The sequence below is a fragment of the Lithobates pipiens genome, unplaced genomic scaffold (assembly GCF_037356315.1).
Source record: "Lithobates pipiens isolate NorthernLeopardFrog02 unplaced genomic scaffold, aLitPip1_a1.2 Scaffold_18, whole genome shotgun sequence".
Lineage (NCBI taxonomy): Eukaryota > Metazoa > Chordata > Amphibia > Anura > Ranidae > Lithobates > Lithobates pipiens.
In genome coordinates, this window is record NW_027507758.1 from 499,088,069 (window position 1) to 499,106,244 (window position 18,176).

The following is an 18,176-nucleotide window of genomic DNA, read 5'->3' on the forward strand; positions in this document are numbered from 1 at the left end:
CCTCTACCTCCCAGATACCCCGGGGTCTGTGATCTTCCGATGCTGCTTAATATAAGTGGCTGCACCTGTGACAAGCATTTGTCACATGTGCCGATCAAGCCTGTCCCTTGCGCCTCTTGCTTCGTTAATGCAAGCCATACTATCAGTTCCCTCAATGAAAAATGCTCTATAAGTAGAGGATGGAAAATGAAAAGTCTATCTTCTTTATTAATAGTGCAGCTACCCATATTAAATTACCTAAACCATCAAAAGACCCCTGCTGCGAGAGTATCCAGGTGGCAGAAAACTGAAGATTTCAAGCAACACAGCCGCCACAAGCACATGGAACACTTTTTATTCATCGCGAGTACCGTCTCAGCTGCTATAAGATGCACTATGGTCATAATGCAAAACTTAAGCCTTGATATGCATACAGGAAGAGCTGTAGCTTAGTTTTGTCAGCAACTTGATTATCTGAGAACCCTTGTTTGGAACACTGTAAAGCCTCGTACACACAATCGGATTTTACGACTGGAATTGTGTGATGACAGGCTGTTGGCGGAAAATCTGACCGCTTGTATGCTCCATCGGACAATTGTTGTCGGATTTTCTGCGGACAAAACTTTGGGTAGCAGGTTTTAAAATTTTCCATGGACAAATGTGTGTTGTTTGATTTTCCGAGCGTGTGTACACAAGTCCGTCGTACAAAAATCCAAAGTACAAACATGCATGTTTGGAAGCAAGGATGAGCCAGAAGCGGTTGGTCTTGTAATCTAGCGTTCATAATGGAAAATTAACATTTGTGACGGGGCAAATTATGAAATCTCAAAATGCAGCGCACATTCTCTTCTTCTTTAATGGGATAATAATGTAGCTGCTTTGCTGGTGATACTGATGGAGTTATTGCAAACTAATTTTCAAAGGCTTATCTTTTCTAGTGATAGCAAGAATAATATTATTATGCTTTATTTTTATTTTATTTGGGCAAGTTACCACAACACTATTATCCCTTCATTTTTAAGATCAAAGATACAACTATGTTGGTGTCCCTTGTCAATTTTACATGATATTTTTTTTAAATGTAACTGCCTACTCCCAAACTATCATTTGAATTAAAACACATAGCCAAGTATTATTCTACACAATTGTTTTATTGTGCAATAAAAAAAAAAGAAAACAAATACAATTAGACATGCTATCTGCCATTAGAACTTAACCAAAAATTGCATTCTATGCATCCAAAAATGTGGAAATTATAGCAAATCAAATCATTATTATTCAACCAAAAAATAAAATAAAAGCCTTATGCATGTGTCCTGCTTTTTAATATAGGGGGTCAACAATGCTAAGAGTTGGTGAAAGCAGGGGTCCGTCATCTGGAGATAATTCCCGAAAATTGTGTGGATTATTCTCCTGGAGCTCCCACAGCAAAGGCATATGACATGATTGGTCACAATTAATAAAGCAACCAATTTTTGGTCTAAGAAATCCTCCTCCTCCTGTTCCTGGACTGGACTTGGGTAAAAGCAATAGCTCCAAGGCCAATAATAAATAACACATTATCTCCTCCCATTCCGCAACATGTCTGGTTGACTAACGCCCGTTCAGAAACTAAATGAAAAGCACGAAATAAAAAGCGTAAACTGAAAAGCACTAAATGAAAAGCACGAAATGAAAAGTGCGAACTGAAAAGCACAAAAGGTAAAGCGCAAAATGAAAAGTGCGAATCAACACTCACCAAACTTCTACTAACACGAAATTAGCAGAAGGAGCCCGAAGGGTGGTGCTAAAGAGCTAAAAAAAACACTTAGTACGACAGTATGTTCGTGTTTGTTGGCCAACAATTTCTTGCCGTGTGTATGCAAGACAAAATCCAGGCACACGGCTTTGGACAAAAGTCAAAGGTTTTGTCTTTGGAAAATCCGATCATGTGTACGAGGCTTAAGAGAGTTCCAAAACACACCAATTGTTAGGCTTTTTACTGCTCTCAAATACAGGGAGGTTGATGTAAAAAAAAGCAGCACAAAAAAAAGCTAAACTCAAAGTGGCGGTAAGAGCTGCATTACACTCAATCACACTGAGCAATGAGCTAATATTACAGTTAGGCCGCGTACACACGCGGGGACTGTTCGCCCAACTTTGTCCGTCAAACAGTTTCGGCAAACAGTCCGCTCAAAATTAGCATGGACGGACATGCCCACACACGACGAACGAACAGTTTGCTGAAACCGTGCGCGATGACGTGAACGGCACGTACGACGGGACGAAAAATACGACGTCCTATACACTGCATTATAACTTTCGGCGTGTTAAGCCTTTCTGAGCATGCGCGGAACTTAGTTTGTCGAACAAGCCTACACACGGGCGGACCGTTCGCTCAAACAAGGTTTCAGCGGACAGTTTTACGGAATTTCCGAAAAACCTTGTTCGTCAAACTGTCCGCTGAAACTGTCCGCTGAAAGCCCACACACGAGCGGACTGTCCGCCCAAACACTGTTCAGCGGACAAAGTTGGGCGAACAGTCCGCCAGTGTGTACGCGGCCTTACTGTCTGGGCTGCCCTGCACAACACCTACCTGTAACTAATCTCTGTAATAAAAAGTCTCCAGGTCTTTTCTCTTCTTCCATGCACAAGAGAGGAGGGGTCCTACAACATATTATAGGTCCTACTTCCTATTGCCTATCCAGTAGTGAGGCTTGTCAGAATCCAGAAGTGATGATGTCAGTGTGAGGGGACCGGCCATTCAAGGCACATCTGAAGCCCTGGATTACCAGTCTCCATCACCTGGAAATGGCACCAGTAGGAGGCATGGTGAGAATTAAAGTGTTCCAACTGGTATTAAATACAATAAAAAGAAAAAAAAAGGTGAATGGTTTGAGAGGGGGTTTAAGTTGTGTATGGAGGTGGGCTTTAAGGTAAATTTAATGAACTTTCTGGTTAGCCTTGGCAGTTTGCTTGTTACCTACATTGGTTCCCTAATTAAAGAGGAAGTAAAGGCACTTTAAAAATAAAATAAAAAAATGCAACCTGCAAGGCAAAGGCATAATGAGCTAGTATGCATAGCATACTAGCTCATTATGAATAACTTACCTGAGAACGAAGCCTCCAAAGCGGTCCTCCTTCTTCATCTTCGCCGCTGCCATGTATCCTGGAGTGACTTCCGGGTCTCACTGCTCTGGCGCTGTGATTCACCGGAGCCGCGATGACGTCACTCCCGCGCATGTGCACGGGAGCCGACACGAGCGGCATATCGCCGTGATCTGCGGCCTGCTCAGTGCGCCTGTGCCGTAGACAGCGGTGCCTGTCTTTTTGTAAATATCTCCTAAACCGTATAGGTTTAGGAGATATTTCTTGGACCTACAGGTAAGCCTTAATCTAGGCTTACCTGTAGGTCAATGTGGTTTGTAAGGGTTTACAACCACTTTAAGGTCAACATTCTGGTTAAGCATAGTAGTAATGTTTCCTGGGTTGGCAGTTTGCCAGTTTAATTTACAGAGGGGTGATTTGATTTTCAGGTCAAATACATTTCTGAGTTTTTTTTTCATTACAAAGCTGTTAAACCCACTGTCTATTATCACCTACACATTTCCCTTGAAATGGAAGAGCAGGTAATTAGCCACCCTTTACCTGACAAACTTAAAAATGAAATGCGCCTCACCGCTTCATTGCAAGATGTTGACTGACAGCACAGCTTACACCCAACAAATCAGTACACATTAAATTGCTTTAAGAAGCTGAACATTTTTTCCCAGTTCAGACCTACCTACTCAGGTATGACATGTTGAGGAGAAGTAATTATTTTACCTTTATATGGCGTGGGAATGACAGAAAAAATGTTTGTAGGTCAAAATGAGGTTATGTACAGTAGCTATGTGAGATCCAACTGTGGTATGTACAGTAGCTGTTTTGTGATATAAAAAGTGCACAGTGCTATGTCCAGCCAAATGAAAAGTTTGAGGTTGAAACCATTAGAGCTTAAAATGACAACTATAATTACTGACCACTGATCATAGTCACAGCTATTGTGTAAAGTTCACTGCGTACAAATAGTAGTAACCAATAAAAATTCATTTTTCCCTGGTATCATTAGCGTAAATTGAAATTGGACTAATTGAAATGGGTTACTAAACTGTGTACAACCTATTAAAGGTCATCAAATGTTCCCCTTGCCTCGCTCAGTGCTTACATGTACCTTCAGCGCTGCTGTATGGACTTGCACACTGCCGCTCAGCCTTTGCAGAAAAAAAGCCAGACTGCATCCATTCTCCTTCAGACAGCTGGGGGCTGCCATGAGTATGGCCCAATCATAGATAAGATAAAACGTGGCTGCTATCATTGGTATCATTATGTGGCATTAAATTAGCATCCTTACTCTTTATGTCATAATGGGTCTCAATCATGAAATGCCTGAAAGGGAGTGTGTATACAACCAAAACAATATAGAACTAGAAAAATTAAGACAAAATCTGGTTTATTAGAGCAATCTAGACCTTATTTTTAGAAACTTTTAAATATTGGCCCAAGATCTGGATGGCCAATCGGATTTAATGGAGGAGTTTGGGCTTGTGAAAAAAGCAGACAACTATACTCACCTCCCTCCCTACAGGTGGAAAAAAGGAAAATTGCTTGATTCCCCCATCAACACAGTTATGCCGCGTACACACGATCGAATTGTCCGGCGGACACAGTACGCTGGACAATTTGATCGTGTGTGGGCTCCAGCGGACTTTTTCATCGTAAAGTCCGGCGGACTTAGAAAGTAGTTTTGACTCAAAATATGTCTAGCAGCCAGTCAGGAATTTAGGTGGGTCCCGACATTATGATCAGGAACCTTCAAGAGTCCCCAGTGACCTTGGCCCCAAAACAACAACTGTACAAGCCAACAACTAAGTGTAAGGAGGGATGATTTCATATCTTTTGAGCAATAGAGAGCCTTCTTCTTACCACCACTTGCATTCTTTTACCCCACAGATCTTGGCCAATTGAAGCCCAGTGTTCAAAGAAGGACAGATTTCACAATTTGGAAATGTTTGTTGTTTGGTGCTGCCCTCTCTAACTGTGCTGCCCCGGGCCCATAAGTCCCTATAAAAATCGAATTCTGGTTGATAAATTCCTCAGCATTTCTCAACCTTTTTACCCCAGAGGAATCCTTGAAATAGTTTTTAGGTCTCAGGGAACCCCCACTAAAACCAATTAATTAGGGATCAGTGTTAAAAATGCACCTTTCATTGGTGGACAGGAGAATATCACCCTTACAGACAGTTAAAAATATTATCTGTAGCCTGCATTGGCTCAGCCAAGTGGTGTTGGCTCCAGAACTATGCAGGCAAAATTGAATGTCAATTGGGCACAGCTTAAGGGGTCTCAAGCAACCTGTGGAGGAGTTGAAAATGGCTGAATTAGGTCCTTATTTTTACTATCATTTATACTGTCTTGGTATATACATGGTATGGTATGGTATGGTATGGTATATATATATATATATATATATATATATATATATATATATATATATATATATATATATGCAGAATGAGCATGATACTATGATAATGGATATACCGTAACTGTTCTGAAATGGGCTATTGTGTGAAGGCACAAACATTCTGGGTACATCTACATAGGCTCCCTGTATAATAAAAAAAAGGTAAGACCTTCACATTGTTTTCTGTGAACAATCAAGCAGAATCATTAGAAGTATAATCAGCAATCTTCCAGCTATCTGAATAGCTCCCAGAAGGTGACACAAAAATTAATGTGTTTTTCACAGTCAAAATGTTTACACAGTATAACACCAGACACCTGATACATTGTATGACTTATTAGGTGAGGCCTTTTCAGAACATTCCACAAAATGTCAGGAAATCAAGAACTGTTATGACACTACATTCTTTTTCACAATTAGTTTTTCTTAAAGATAAAGTGAAATATTACTTTTTTATTTGTTTTGCAGTCTAGCTGCATAACAAGTAAAGAACATGGCATTACCCCGTTCCCTGGGCAGCATTGTTACTTGGATTAGTGTGTAAGGGGCATGTTAGACCTCTCTGTGTAAGAGCCCAGTCAAGCTCTCTAGTATGCTGCTGACACAGGGCAAAACTTGTAGTAATACGGACACATGCATAGCAGTGTATTTATAACACTAAATTACATCGCCAGGGACGTTGTATTAAAGATATACCATGGGTAAGGAGTTTGTGCTCACGCCAATGTTGCTTCGCTTATAATGGCTGTAGTGGAGTAGTCTAAAGCAATGGTTTCCAAACTGCAGCCCAGGGACTGGACGTGGCACTTTGCTTGCCTTTATCCGGCCCTTGGGGCATTATTCCTGCCACTGATTCGAGACACTATTCTGCCAACTGACACCAACAATGAGACACCACTTCTCCCACTGACACCAGCAATGGGACACTCTTCCTCCCAATGATAACAAAATTGGGGCACCATTTCTCCCAATGACACCAACAATGGGGCACTCTTCCCCCCAATGATACCAAAATTTGGGCACTATTTCTCCCACTGACAACAATGGGTCACTATTGCTCCCAATGAAACCAACGATGGAGCACTATTCCTCCCCATAATACAAATGTAGTGATATTTTTTCCCACTAATGCCAGGAAAATTTCCGCTCCCACTGGCCACAATCCGGTCCCCCTAATGACTGAAATACAATAAACTGGCCCTTTATTTAGAAAGTTTGGAGACCCCTGGTCTAAAGGGCTATACCTTCTCTTTTTTATTTTCTATCATTTGTGGCAAGAGTGTTATTTTGTAAAATGAAAAGTAAAGATTTTGGGAAAAAATTGCATACCTATTAGGCCAGTGAACCTGCTGATACATCTGTTCAGTACAAATAGGGAAAAATCAAATATTGTCGTTCTAGTTTCTCTACAGGTTGAATGTTGCTCATTCATAAAAATTGAGTGGTTCAGGAAAATACCTTATTATGGTCATTAGCTGGAGCTGAATATATATAAATATTATTTCTTATGACCTTCAGCTCCATTTACGGGCCATAATGAATAACATTTGACCGGATGAGGAAATAACATGGGAATATTTTGCCCCATCTGCACAAAATGAATGTACCACTGTTAAGCTGGACAGATAACTATGAAAATTGCATAGAAATACACCTCATAGTGAACATTAAAAATGTTATATCCTTTTAAGTGCAACCTACAACTTCATTTTCTACGCAAAGATCTAATATGTCAAAAACAAACCATTCAGGATGGCTGCTTACAATTAATAGGTTTTTCTTCTTTTTTTTTTTACTATTTTTAAATATAAGGCATAAAATGGGAGAAAAGTGCAATACAAAAATAAATGTCTAGAAAAGAGACACTTAAGAGCTATATCAATGTAGCAATATAAATAGCTATTCACAAAATATACTTCCTGTGGTTTTCTTACTAAATGTCTGGTTTGTTTTACTTGAGCTGTGGTTTCTCTCCCGTTGCCTGAAATCACCCACAGAAGAGATCCGTGTCCTGTGAAATCAAACCCCCTTGATATTTCAGGGAAGACTCTTTTGCTTTCCTGACTCATTTCCTCCTGCACTAGAATGTCTGAGGAGTTTTCTGACCACCTTACGCCACACACTAATGCGTAGGTACAGATAGAGTATAGCTGGCCATATGCATTCCCGATTAACCAGTCCAAATTCACTCAATTCAGCTCTGCCCACCCTGCTCTGTTTAACAAAAGCTGATCATTCGATTGACTTTTGTTGAACGAATCTGCTGGAAATTTTTCAGCTAAACAGTGGCTGCATTCAATCAGGTGTAGTTGCTCTTTGGGTGTCAGAGTACAACAGTCCAGGCGGGGAACCCTTCCACGCTATTTAGTATGGATGGAGGTGGGCACGGATGGATCAAAATTTTGATCTGTGTTTGTCGCTCCCTGTTCAAGAGGAGTCGATCAGTATATTGACTTTTGTCAAACAGTCACACAGGAAATCTTTCATTCCATCAGCGGCTCTACCCATTGATCATTGTATTCTAACAGAGAAGGAGTCTCAGTGTCAGAATACAATGACATCTACCTTGCATGTGTGGATGGGGGAATCCATTTGTTTTTTGATTTTTTTTTTCGTTTAGCCCACTAGCTGAACAAAGAAATAAAAAAAATTAAAAAAAAACTATGCATATGTACCCAGCTATTGATATTCTTTTTTATTTAGCCCCAGGCTAAACAAAATAAATCTAACAGCGTGTGGCTGAATAATACATTTGCCAAGATGTGCGGCACGCAGTTGATATGTCCCAACAAGTAGACATGAACTTGTAATGTTAAACGTTGAATAAAAGTGGTAAATTTAAGTGCAAAAACATGGTTCACTCATAAATATTATAATAACCTTTTTCCGTTAGGATCCCATTGGTGAGCTGCTGTGGCTTTCATTCTGAAGGGCACCCCAAGGAATCTCCAAACTGCATGTGCACTGCAACATAACACATGGGGGGTTATTTACTAAAGGAAAATCCACTTTGCATTGCAAGTGCACTTGGAAGTAAAGTCGGTGTAGATCCGAGGGGGACATGCAAAGAAAATAAAAAACAGCATTTTAGCTTGCACATGATTGGATGATAAAACCAGCAGAGCTTCCCCTCATTTCAGATCTACCCCTTAGATTTAGAGCGACTACAGTTCCAAGTGCACTTTCACTATTCACTATACTTTATAAATGCACTTGCAGTGAACAGTGGATTTGCGTTTTTCGTAAATAACCCCCATGGCATCCTGTGCATTTCACTGAAAGAACATTCAGCCTGCCCTGTTTTCATGTGTGTTGGATGCATTTCAGCTCTTTAATTTCGAATGGGCTGTTTAACACACCATAAGGCAATGCATGTCAAAGCATGCATTGTATTAGACAGCCAATAGTTTTTCACTATTAATAGAGTGTTAGGAGTTTCTGCCAGGCTTCTATTCTTGTCTGTGCCCACATCACGGATACTTCCCCCGTTTCCTGTTCCTGAGACACATGGACAAGAAATTGGGGGAGTAGGTCTTACCAAGACAGGAAGGCAGAGAATGCAATCTATACATTGTCAGATGTAACCCTTCCTCATTCTATGAAATATGTATTTTTGTCTGTGTCTCTATTAGAGGTCTCATGCCGCGTACACACGATCGGAATTTCGGCCAGAAAAAGACAGATGAGCGCTTTTCATTGGAAAATGCGACCGTGTGTATGCTCCATGGGAATTTTGCTGTTCGAATTCTTGCCAGCCAAAAATTGATAGCATGTTCTCAATTTTCCCGACAGAAAAACTTTCTATCGGTAATTCCGATCGTGTGTGTGCAATTCCGACACGCCAAAAATCACGCATGCTCAGATTCAACTACAAGACAGAAGTTATTGGCTACTGGCTATTGAACTTTCTTTTTATAGTCGCGTCGTACGTGTTGTACGTCACCATGTTATAAACGATCGGAATTCGGTGTGACCGTGTGTAGGCAAGACAGCTTGAGCCGAGTTCCGTCGGAATTCCGTCGGGAAAACCATCAGAGCTTTTTCCGACGAGAATTACGATTGTGTGTACGTGGCATTAGCCCTTCCCAACTCATTGCAAAACAAACTAAAACCTCTTGGCTGTAATTGGCCTTTAAATAAACCTCCAGTCTTTTACAATGCTATTAAAAGCAAGATATGTAAATATATAAAAGTCCCATGATATTATTTGATAGGGAATAAATGTGAGAGTTCTGAGACATTTTCTTACATATTGTACTGATGATTTACCCAGATTTAAAAAAAATCACTATAGCTGGGACCTCTCCGGCTTTCACCTGGAGACTCTGACTAATTGGTTTGATTACTGGATCTCAAGGCTGCCAGTAGTATCACTATTCCTGTTAGCCATTGGCAGGATCCGAAAACTGGTGCTGGTGAGAAGGAGAGACTACTGGGCTCCTGTAGTCCCACTGTTATCATCATTGGCCATATATTGTCACAATTACCTATTTGCTGCCCACGTATTTTAAAGCTCGCCCATTTGTTGCTCATATATTGGCAGGATTGCTATTTTTGTCTACATATTTTTAAGCCAGCTTCATTTATTTACAGGAAATCCAGTAATCAGTTTGATTACTGGAACTCGGAGCCACCAGTAGTGTCAGTTTTCCTGTCATCAAGAGGCTGGCGCCACAAACTGGCACTGGTGAGAAGGAGAGAGCCAGGAGGAAGTGTGAGCTTTCTCCTCCAGCTCTCCATTTTGGCCATGGAGGATACATGTTGCATGTTATTAGATTCCTGTAATAAAGTGAAGGTTTGGTGGTGGTGGTGATAAGCATACCGGGTTCCTGTAATGCCACTGCTATTGTCATTGCTGTGCTATTGAAAGAATTGCTTATTTTTTGCCCACATGTTGTAGAGATTGTCAATTTGTTGATCATATATTGTCAGGGTTGCTACTTTTTGCCTACATAAGCCAGGTTTGTTCACTAAAGAACCATATTAAAACAGAGGCTGCTTGTACTAAGTCTGATTTGACTAAAGATGGCTAATAACATGGAACAATATGCAATATGCTGCATTTAACTTCCTAGCAAATGCAAATATGCTGTAAATTGTATTGTTTGTCATGAAAACATTTACATGCATTATGGCAGATGGTAATAATAGTTTTCTTTTATCCAAGAAAATGTTTTTTGAAGAGACATAAATACACAGGCAATATATATCAATATATTTTGTAACATGAATATAATGTAGTTGTATTAAAAGTTTACAGTTTTTTTTAAATACAGCTTTATAACAGAATTCTATTTTTTTAGGTTTTGTTTTGACTAGAATGGAAAAGGTTAGACCTCAGTTGTGTTTTTTATTTCTGTATGTTGAGGTCGCAACAACTTACTATCTGTCCTGGAGACCACGGTAATCTTTTTTTTTCCCTTACGTTGACAGCATGACAGGAAAAAAAAGCCGATCACCGGCTTCTGTCAGAGGGACATCAGTCCCTCACATGGAGAGGAATTGCTGTTATGCAGTGCCCACCAGTCCCACCTATCAATACCCACCAATGCTGCCAATCAATGCCCATCAGTGCCTCATCATCAGTGCTACCTATCAGTGCTGCCTATCAGTGTCACCTACCAGTGCCCATCAGTGCTATCTATCAGTGTCCTTCAGTACTACCTATCAGTGCCCTTCAGTGCCCCCCATCAGTGCCAACCATCAGTGCCCATCAATGCCACCTATAAGTGCGACCTCTTAGTGCCATCTCTCAGTGCCCATCACTGCTGCCTCATCAGTGCCCACCAGTGCAACCTCTCAGTGCCTATCAGTGCCACCTTATCAGTGCCCATAAGTGCAGCCTCATCAGCACACATTAATGAAGGATAAAAATGTTTTAAAAAATTTATAACAAATTATGAAACAGTTTTTCTAAATTTCCAGTCTTTTTTAGTTTTTTTAGCAAAAAAGAAAAAACCCAGAAGTGATTAAATACCAACAAAAGAAAGCTCTATTTGTGGGGGAAAAGAATATAAAAAATTTAATTTGGTTACAATGTAGCATGACCGCGCAATTGTCATTCAAAGTGTGAGAGCACTGAAAGCTGAAAACTGGCCTGGGCAGAAAGGGGGTATAAGTGCCTAGTAAGCAAGTAGTTAAAGTGAAATTAATAAACTATTAAGCAGGCTTTAAAATGGATTATCTCTATATATAATGCAGCTGAAACACCATTGATATATTGATTCAGAATTACTTTTTATCATAACCACTTCAGCCCCATAAGAGTTTACCCCCTTCCTGCCCAGAGCACTTTTTGCGATTCGGCACTGTGTCGCTTTAACTGACAATTGTGCGGTCGTGCGGCGCTGCACCCAATCGAAATTTACGTCCTTTTTTCCCCATAAATAGAGCTTTCTTTTGGTGGTATTTGATCACCTCTGTGGTTTTTATTTTTTGCGCTATAAACAAAAAAAGAGTGCCAATTTTGAAAAAAACACATTATTTTTTACTTTTTGTTATAATAAATATCCCCCAAAAATATATTAATAAAAAACATTTTTTTTCCTCAGTTTAAGCCAATGTGTATTTCTCTACATATTTTTGATTAAAAAAAACGCAATAAGCGTATATTGATTGGTTTGTGCAAAAGTTATACCGTCTACAAAATATGGGATAGTTTTGGCTTTTTATTATAATTTTTTTTTTACATGTAATGGCGGCGATCTGTGATTTTTATTGGGACTGCAACATTATGGCGGAAACATCAGACACTTTTGACACTATTTTGGGACCATTGCCATTTATACAGCGATCAGTGCTATAAAAATGCACTGATTACTGTGTAAATGACACCGGCTGCGAAGGGGTTAACCGCTAGGAGGCAATCAAGGGGTTAAGTGTGTCCAAGGGAGTGATTCTAACTGTGGGGGGGGGGGGGTGGGCTACTATACACATGACAGCGATCACTGCTCCCGATGACAGGGAGCAGTGAGCTCTGTCATATCACTAGGCAGAATGGGAAAATGCCTTGTTTAAAAAAAGGTATCTTCCCATTCTTCCGCACCCGGCAGACATCGAGTCCTTGGGACCCACGGTCACGGTCCCAGAGCATGTGGCGGCTCGCGCGTGCCCACAATGGCGCATATTAAAGGGGATGTATCTGTACTCCCATTCGCCCACCCGTACCATTCTGGTGGCGTATATCATCGTCCGGCTGTGGGGAAGTGGTTAAAGCTTTTTCTAATAGAACACGGAAGCTTCATTATTCATTTTTTCTATTCTACAGGTACTGATTGCCAGGCTGTCATGTTGATCCTGTGGTCTGAACTCCCACACAAAGCCTAACTCCAAGTGCAAGCAAACTTTAAATAGTTTTTTAAGAATGTTGATCCAAACAAACTATTTCCTTCACTAACTAATGCAGCAGTTGTGTTCGCTGTATAAAATGTATGTAGCATCACCTACATACAGTATACAGCACTATGCTCCAGCATAGATACAAGGACCTTCTGGACCACTTCCAGAACAAAAAAGAGCCGCACTGAGTGCTGCTCAGTCATTTACAGGAAGCTATGTATTTTCTGAATGAATACAAGCTTCTTCTGATTGACTGAGGTGGAGATCGTACCATCATCCATCCATCTCTCCAAGATGGTCTAAACAAACTATTTAAAGTTTGCTAAAACTTGGAGTTATGACGTGTACACACACGGCTGTACTTTTCGTTGGACTGAACTCCGAAGGACTTTTTTAGATGGAGTTCTGCCGAAACGGACTTGTCTACACACAATCACACCAAAGTCCGATGGATTCGACCGTGATGACCTACGACCGGACTAGAATAAGGAAGTTCATAGCCAATAGCTGCCCTAACGTCGGTTTTCGTCCGTCGGACTAGAATACAGACGAACAGATTTGTCGACCGGACTCAAGTCCGTCAGAAAGATTTGAAACATGTTCTAAATCTAAAGTCCGTCTGATTTTTCCACAGCAAAGGTCAGATGAAGCCCACATGCGGTCGAATTGTCTGACGGATTTGTTCCGTCGGACCTTTGCTGTTGAAAAGTCTAGCCGTGTGTACACACCATTAGGCTTTAATCTCCCTTTCCAGATATTCATACTTGTTCCAAAACAGTGACTCAGAAAGTCTTTACTGTGCGTGCACAGGACCTTTAGATCCTGGCAGAGCCCTTCGTCACATATGTGCACATGCAAGGGGGATTCCATTCACATGCAAAGACAGGGCATGCAAAGACAGAGAAGATATCAGACTTCCCTGTTGCCAATCTTTTCATGGTAAACGAGCCCTGTGGCACATCTGGGCAGGAGCAAGGAACAAATAGAATGTTTTGGCTAGACAAGAAAGCGGAAGTGCTGCTTTTCATAGAGTGACAAAGGAAATAATTTTTGCCTGTGGCCATCAAGGTAAATACTTATTCTCTGTGAAGGCTCAAGGTGAAGGTTTAAAGTAATTGTAAAGTCAAATTTTGTTATTTTTTTTAAATAACAAACATGTTATACTTACCTCCTCTGTGCAGTTGGTTTTGCACAGAGCAGCCTAGATCTAGGATATTTTTTACCATATACGCTTGTGTCTGTCATCGGCACATACGCACTAAAGAAACGGGCCACTCGTACCATTTCTTCAGCAGCCGTGCTGTGACCGGCGACTCCCACACGCATGCTCTGGAGTGACATCATCGCAGCTCCGGCCAATCACAGTGCCGTAGCCCGCAAACCTGGAAATAGCTCCGGAAGACATGTCCCTGGTCACATGTGTATGCGATGCATACTAGCTCATTATGCCTTTGTCTTAAATGTTTTATTTTTTCTGGCTTATAAACACTTTAAGTTGGTGACGGTCTCTATAACAGTGTTGCCTTTTAGCCAAAATTCATTTTACGGCATCCTGATATTAACCCGAAAAATGATTAATCTAGCTTCAGGACTGGGCCAGGAATAAATTACTGTTTGGTAAACTACAGTAAATCCATAGCTTTAAGCAAAGTTTCTCTTCTCTGGTGACACACATATTAGTATTTAGTGTATTGTACAACCCAGTTTATATAGAATAGTCATACTTCCTTATCAGCTCTTTATTTAATGTGGGCCTTTGCGGTTGGTGAGTAATCAAGTACACCACAATTACAGACTACAAGGATGTCATGTACGGGCAGGGAACTTTGATACCACACTATACGTCACAAGTGGTTACTAAAGGTCTGCAGGATAATATTTAAAGATCAATCAGCCCTAGGCACACATGACTGATAACGCCGTTTCTCTTCCGCCTCTTTTTACTCACAATATTATGCAAATATTAAAGCTAAATATAAACCAAATTGCACTATAGAAGATCGTACGGTAACTATTCTATATGCTAAGCTCTTACTATTGCATACAGTCCACTAATCAAGAGTCTGTGGAAAAAGAGAGATTGTATGTAATGTGAATTACAGATTACCTTAGGAATCTTCCAAATAGCCCCTTGAACTCTCTCTTCCCTTAGATCTGCTGCTAAATTGACTTGTGCAGAAGTGATTAAACAAAGCAAATGGAAGAAGTAAAAGGCAAACTGTACAGTCAACGTCTCTTATTGGGTCCTTTTTGGTTTGTTAAATATATCATTGAAATTGTTTTGTTATTTCTGTTTGATAAGTTAAAAAAAAAAACCTGTTGGTCTTGCCAGAAAATTGTGTGAGCTGATGATTTCCTGTGCTCTTTGCCTGTGCCAACTGTTATCAATTACATACGCTGTGGACAATAGGAGAGGGATGCGGTTCTGTAGTCCTTATCTTCTTTCTGTTGTCCTGATACAAAAGGGCAAATGAGTGTTGTCATCCTAGGACTGGAATATGTTTCTGGCAGGATCACCAGGCAAAAATAAAGCAAAAAAAGCTCTTAAAAAAACGAATGCAGCAACCCCATCTAATGCCCTGAACACACGGTCGGACTTTCCGATGGAAAATGTGTGATCGGATCATGTTGTCGGAAAATCCCGTCCGTGTGTGGGCTCCATCAGACTTTTTCCATCGGAATTTTCGACACACAAAGTTTGAGAGCTGGATCTCAAATTTTCCGACAACAAAATCCGATCAGAGTTTGTTGTCGGAATGTCCGATCGTGTGTACGGGGCATAAGAATTGATAAGTTGTCAGATATGAATTTGTGTTTTTAGGTTTGAATCCACTATGACTTTATAAAAAATCAGAAGGAGACATAGATAAATCAAACTGATACATTTATTGGTATTCAGTTGTGAGTCTCACAATATTCTTGTAATAAGAGATACTGCTATAAGTGAGCACAATATTACAGTGGAGAGCTAACTGATAATCTCTGTTTTTACCTCTCAGGTGTTTGTATTTTGCCATGCGCTCCTCCAGCTCTCTCAGCTCCTGTACAGTGCATACTTCAAGAGCAGCCTAACTACAATTGAAAAGAGATTTGGTCTTTCAAGTTCCTCTTCTGGTCTCCTCTCCAGTATCCATGAAGTAAGTAGAACATTCTGACCCTGTGGCATTTTTTTGTTCTGTAAAAATTGAATGAAAGTTAATGGGGAGGGACTCTCCAAAGCTATCGGTCAGGTGTGAGTTTTCATTAACTAATGTGCACCAAGAAAATTATTGCTTGAATCCACATGCATTTTTTGGGCACCATTGCCTTTTTTCTCTTAGTAGACATCATCAGTAGATGGGACTGTACTTACTATAAGGTCCAAGTGGGTTTATATCAGGTATGCTGGAAAGAATGAGTACCACAAAACATAATTTGTGTGTACATCTGTTTTATGTTTGCTTTGCATGGCCTTCTCTTGAGTAACTTCAGTTGAGAGTGGAAGCGTAGGAGACTCTCAGTAACGTTCATAATAGGTAGACATTTCCTCTTTTCTGTAAAGAGACCCTGATGCCAGATCATTCATTTAAACAACTTCCCATGAAATTGTATGTGCATTTACTGTATTTTATATTAATTTGATATTTGTTATTTACCTTTAAAAGCCTCCCCTGAGTAGATATCTAAACAGTCTGAGACTGCTGCTGGGCACTGCTATTTTGGATGTAAGGTCAACAGCCTTAGCAGACTCAAAGCTGTCACTCAAGTGATAATATAAAGCAGGGATATGCAATTAGCGGACCTCCAGCTGTTGCAAAACTACAAGTCCCATCATGCCTCTACCTCTGGGTGTCATGCTTGTGGCTGCCAGAGTCTTGCTATGCCTCATGGGACTTGTGGTTCTGCAACAGTTGGAGGTCCGCTAATTGCATATCCCTGCTCTAGAGTATTCCCCCTTGCTGGTCCCTAAGAAGCCACATAAAATATAATGTAAGGAGGTGAAAAAAGGGTAGGAGTAGGTGGGTCAGCACAGAGAATGATTAGACACTTCCAGAAGAGGAGAAGGCTATTCAATAGCAGGAGGGAGGGGGGCTGTGGCTTTGTTAAGGAATCAACACTCCCTAGAGTGATTAAATTGCATAGCAAAACAAGTCCCTGTCCAGATTTTCTATCTTCTTTTCTATCTAACAAGTTTTCTCTAAAATACCCCTATGATACCCCTTCTGCTTGAATCTATCAATTAGCGTTGTAGCTCGATCCCTGTAAGCATCCAGTGGTCCTTTTAGGACCATTATGAACCAGTTAGGATGATGGCAGCTGGACACAGTTATAAAACTATTGCAATCAGTCTCAATAAAATGTCTTAATGCACATTCTGTTACTAATACCCTTAAAAACAGTCAAATCTAGAAATAAGGTTACTCTTATTCTAAATTCCAGGAAATGTTATCTCTCCTTTTATGTTTAACATATGTTCATATTCACAAGGATAAAAAATTACAGCCTTTTCTACTCTGAGCAACACATGCTTCTATCTGTAACCAATAATAATATGCATTCTGTGATCTCTCTGCTATGTTTCTGTCCTGACCTTTTTGCTCTTTCATGTTTTAGATCAGCAACGCTGTGCTTATAATCTTCATCAGCTATTTTGGAAGCCGCTTACACCGGCCGCGTATTATTGGTATTGGTGGCCTGTTGCTAGCCTTGGGGACATTCCTTCTGACAGTGCCGCACTTCCTTTCTGAGAAATATCAGTACACATCACTGGAAAATGGTATGTTTGTGTTTGATAGACTGCTGAGCTTGTTAAGACCATGTCATATTGTCCACCAGAAGCTTGTGGGATATGACGTGTCGTGCAATTCTTAAAAAGTAGGAAAGCGATTCGATTTCTAGCTGTAGAGATATATTAAGGATATTTATTTTAATAGGTTAATTTTGAGGGCAGAATTTGAACCTCCTTCCCCATCACCCATTTCTGACAGCCATCATTACCCTAACCGGTAATCGGTAATCGTCTAACCCCATAACTTTATCAACCAGACCATTAAAACATACCTTAACACTTAAAACGTTTGTTAACTCAAAAAATCCTGATCTTGTTCCTTTAAAGTATGTCATACAGCACAGCGCTTGTGCTGTGTAATTTTTCCCCCTGTATGCCCTAAAATAGCTGTCTGATCCTGCCTAGCTATGCCCTCCCCTCTGCAAACAGACCACGATAATCAGGGCTGCTGAGCATCGTGGTCTGTTTGCGTGATTCCATCAGCCAGAGCTCTCCTGTCTGCAGCTCTCCTTGTGTCTGTGTCCTCTGTCCTCCTTCCCCCTCCCCTCCCTGCTCGTACCTGCGCCTGCCCCCCTGCTCCTGCTGATCGCAAATCTGCTATTAAAT

General features: G+C 40.6%; 1 protein-coding gene across 1 annotated transcript in view; it reads left to right on the plus strand.

Annotated features, from left to right (window-relative positions):
* Nucleotides 1-18,176, plus strand: part of SLCO2A1 (solute carrier organic anion transporter family member 2A1) — a 91,638-nt gene that overhangs the window by 33,535 nt on the left and 39,927 nt on the right. Inside the window, exons 2-3 of the mRNA XM_077488656.1 lie at nucleotides 15,802-15,939; nucleotides 17,396-17,558. Of these exons, the coding sequence (XP_077344782.1) occupies nucleotides 15,802-15,939; nucleotides 17,396-17,558 (301 nt within the window). The remainder of the gene's footprint in view (nucleotides 1-15,801; nucleotides 15,940-17,395; nucleotides 17,559-18,176) is intronic.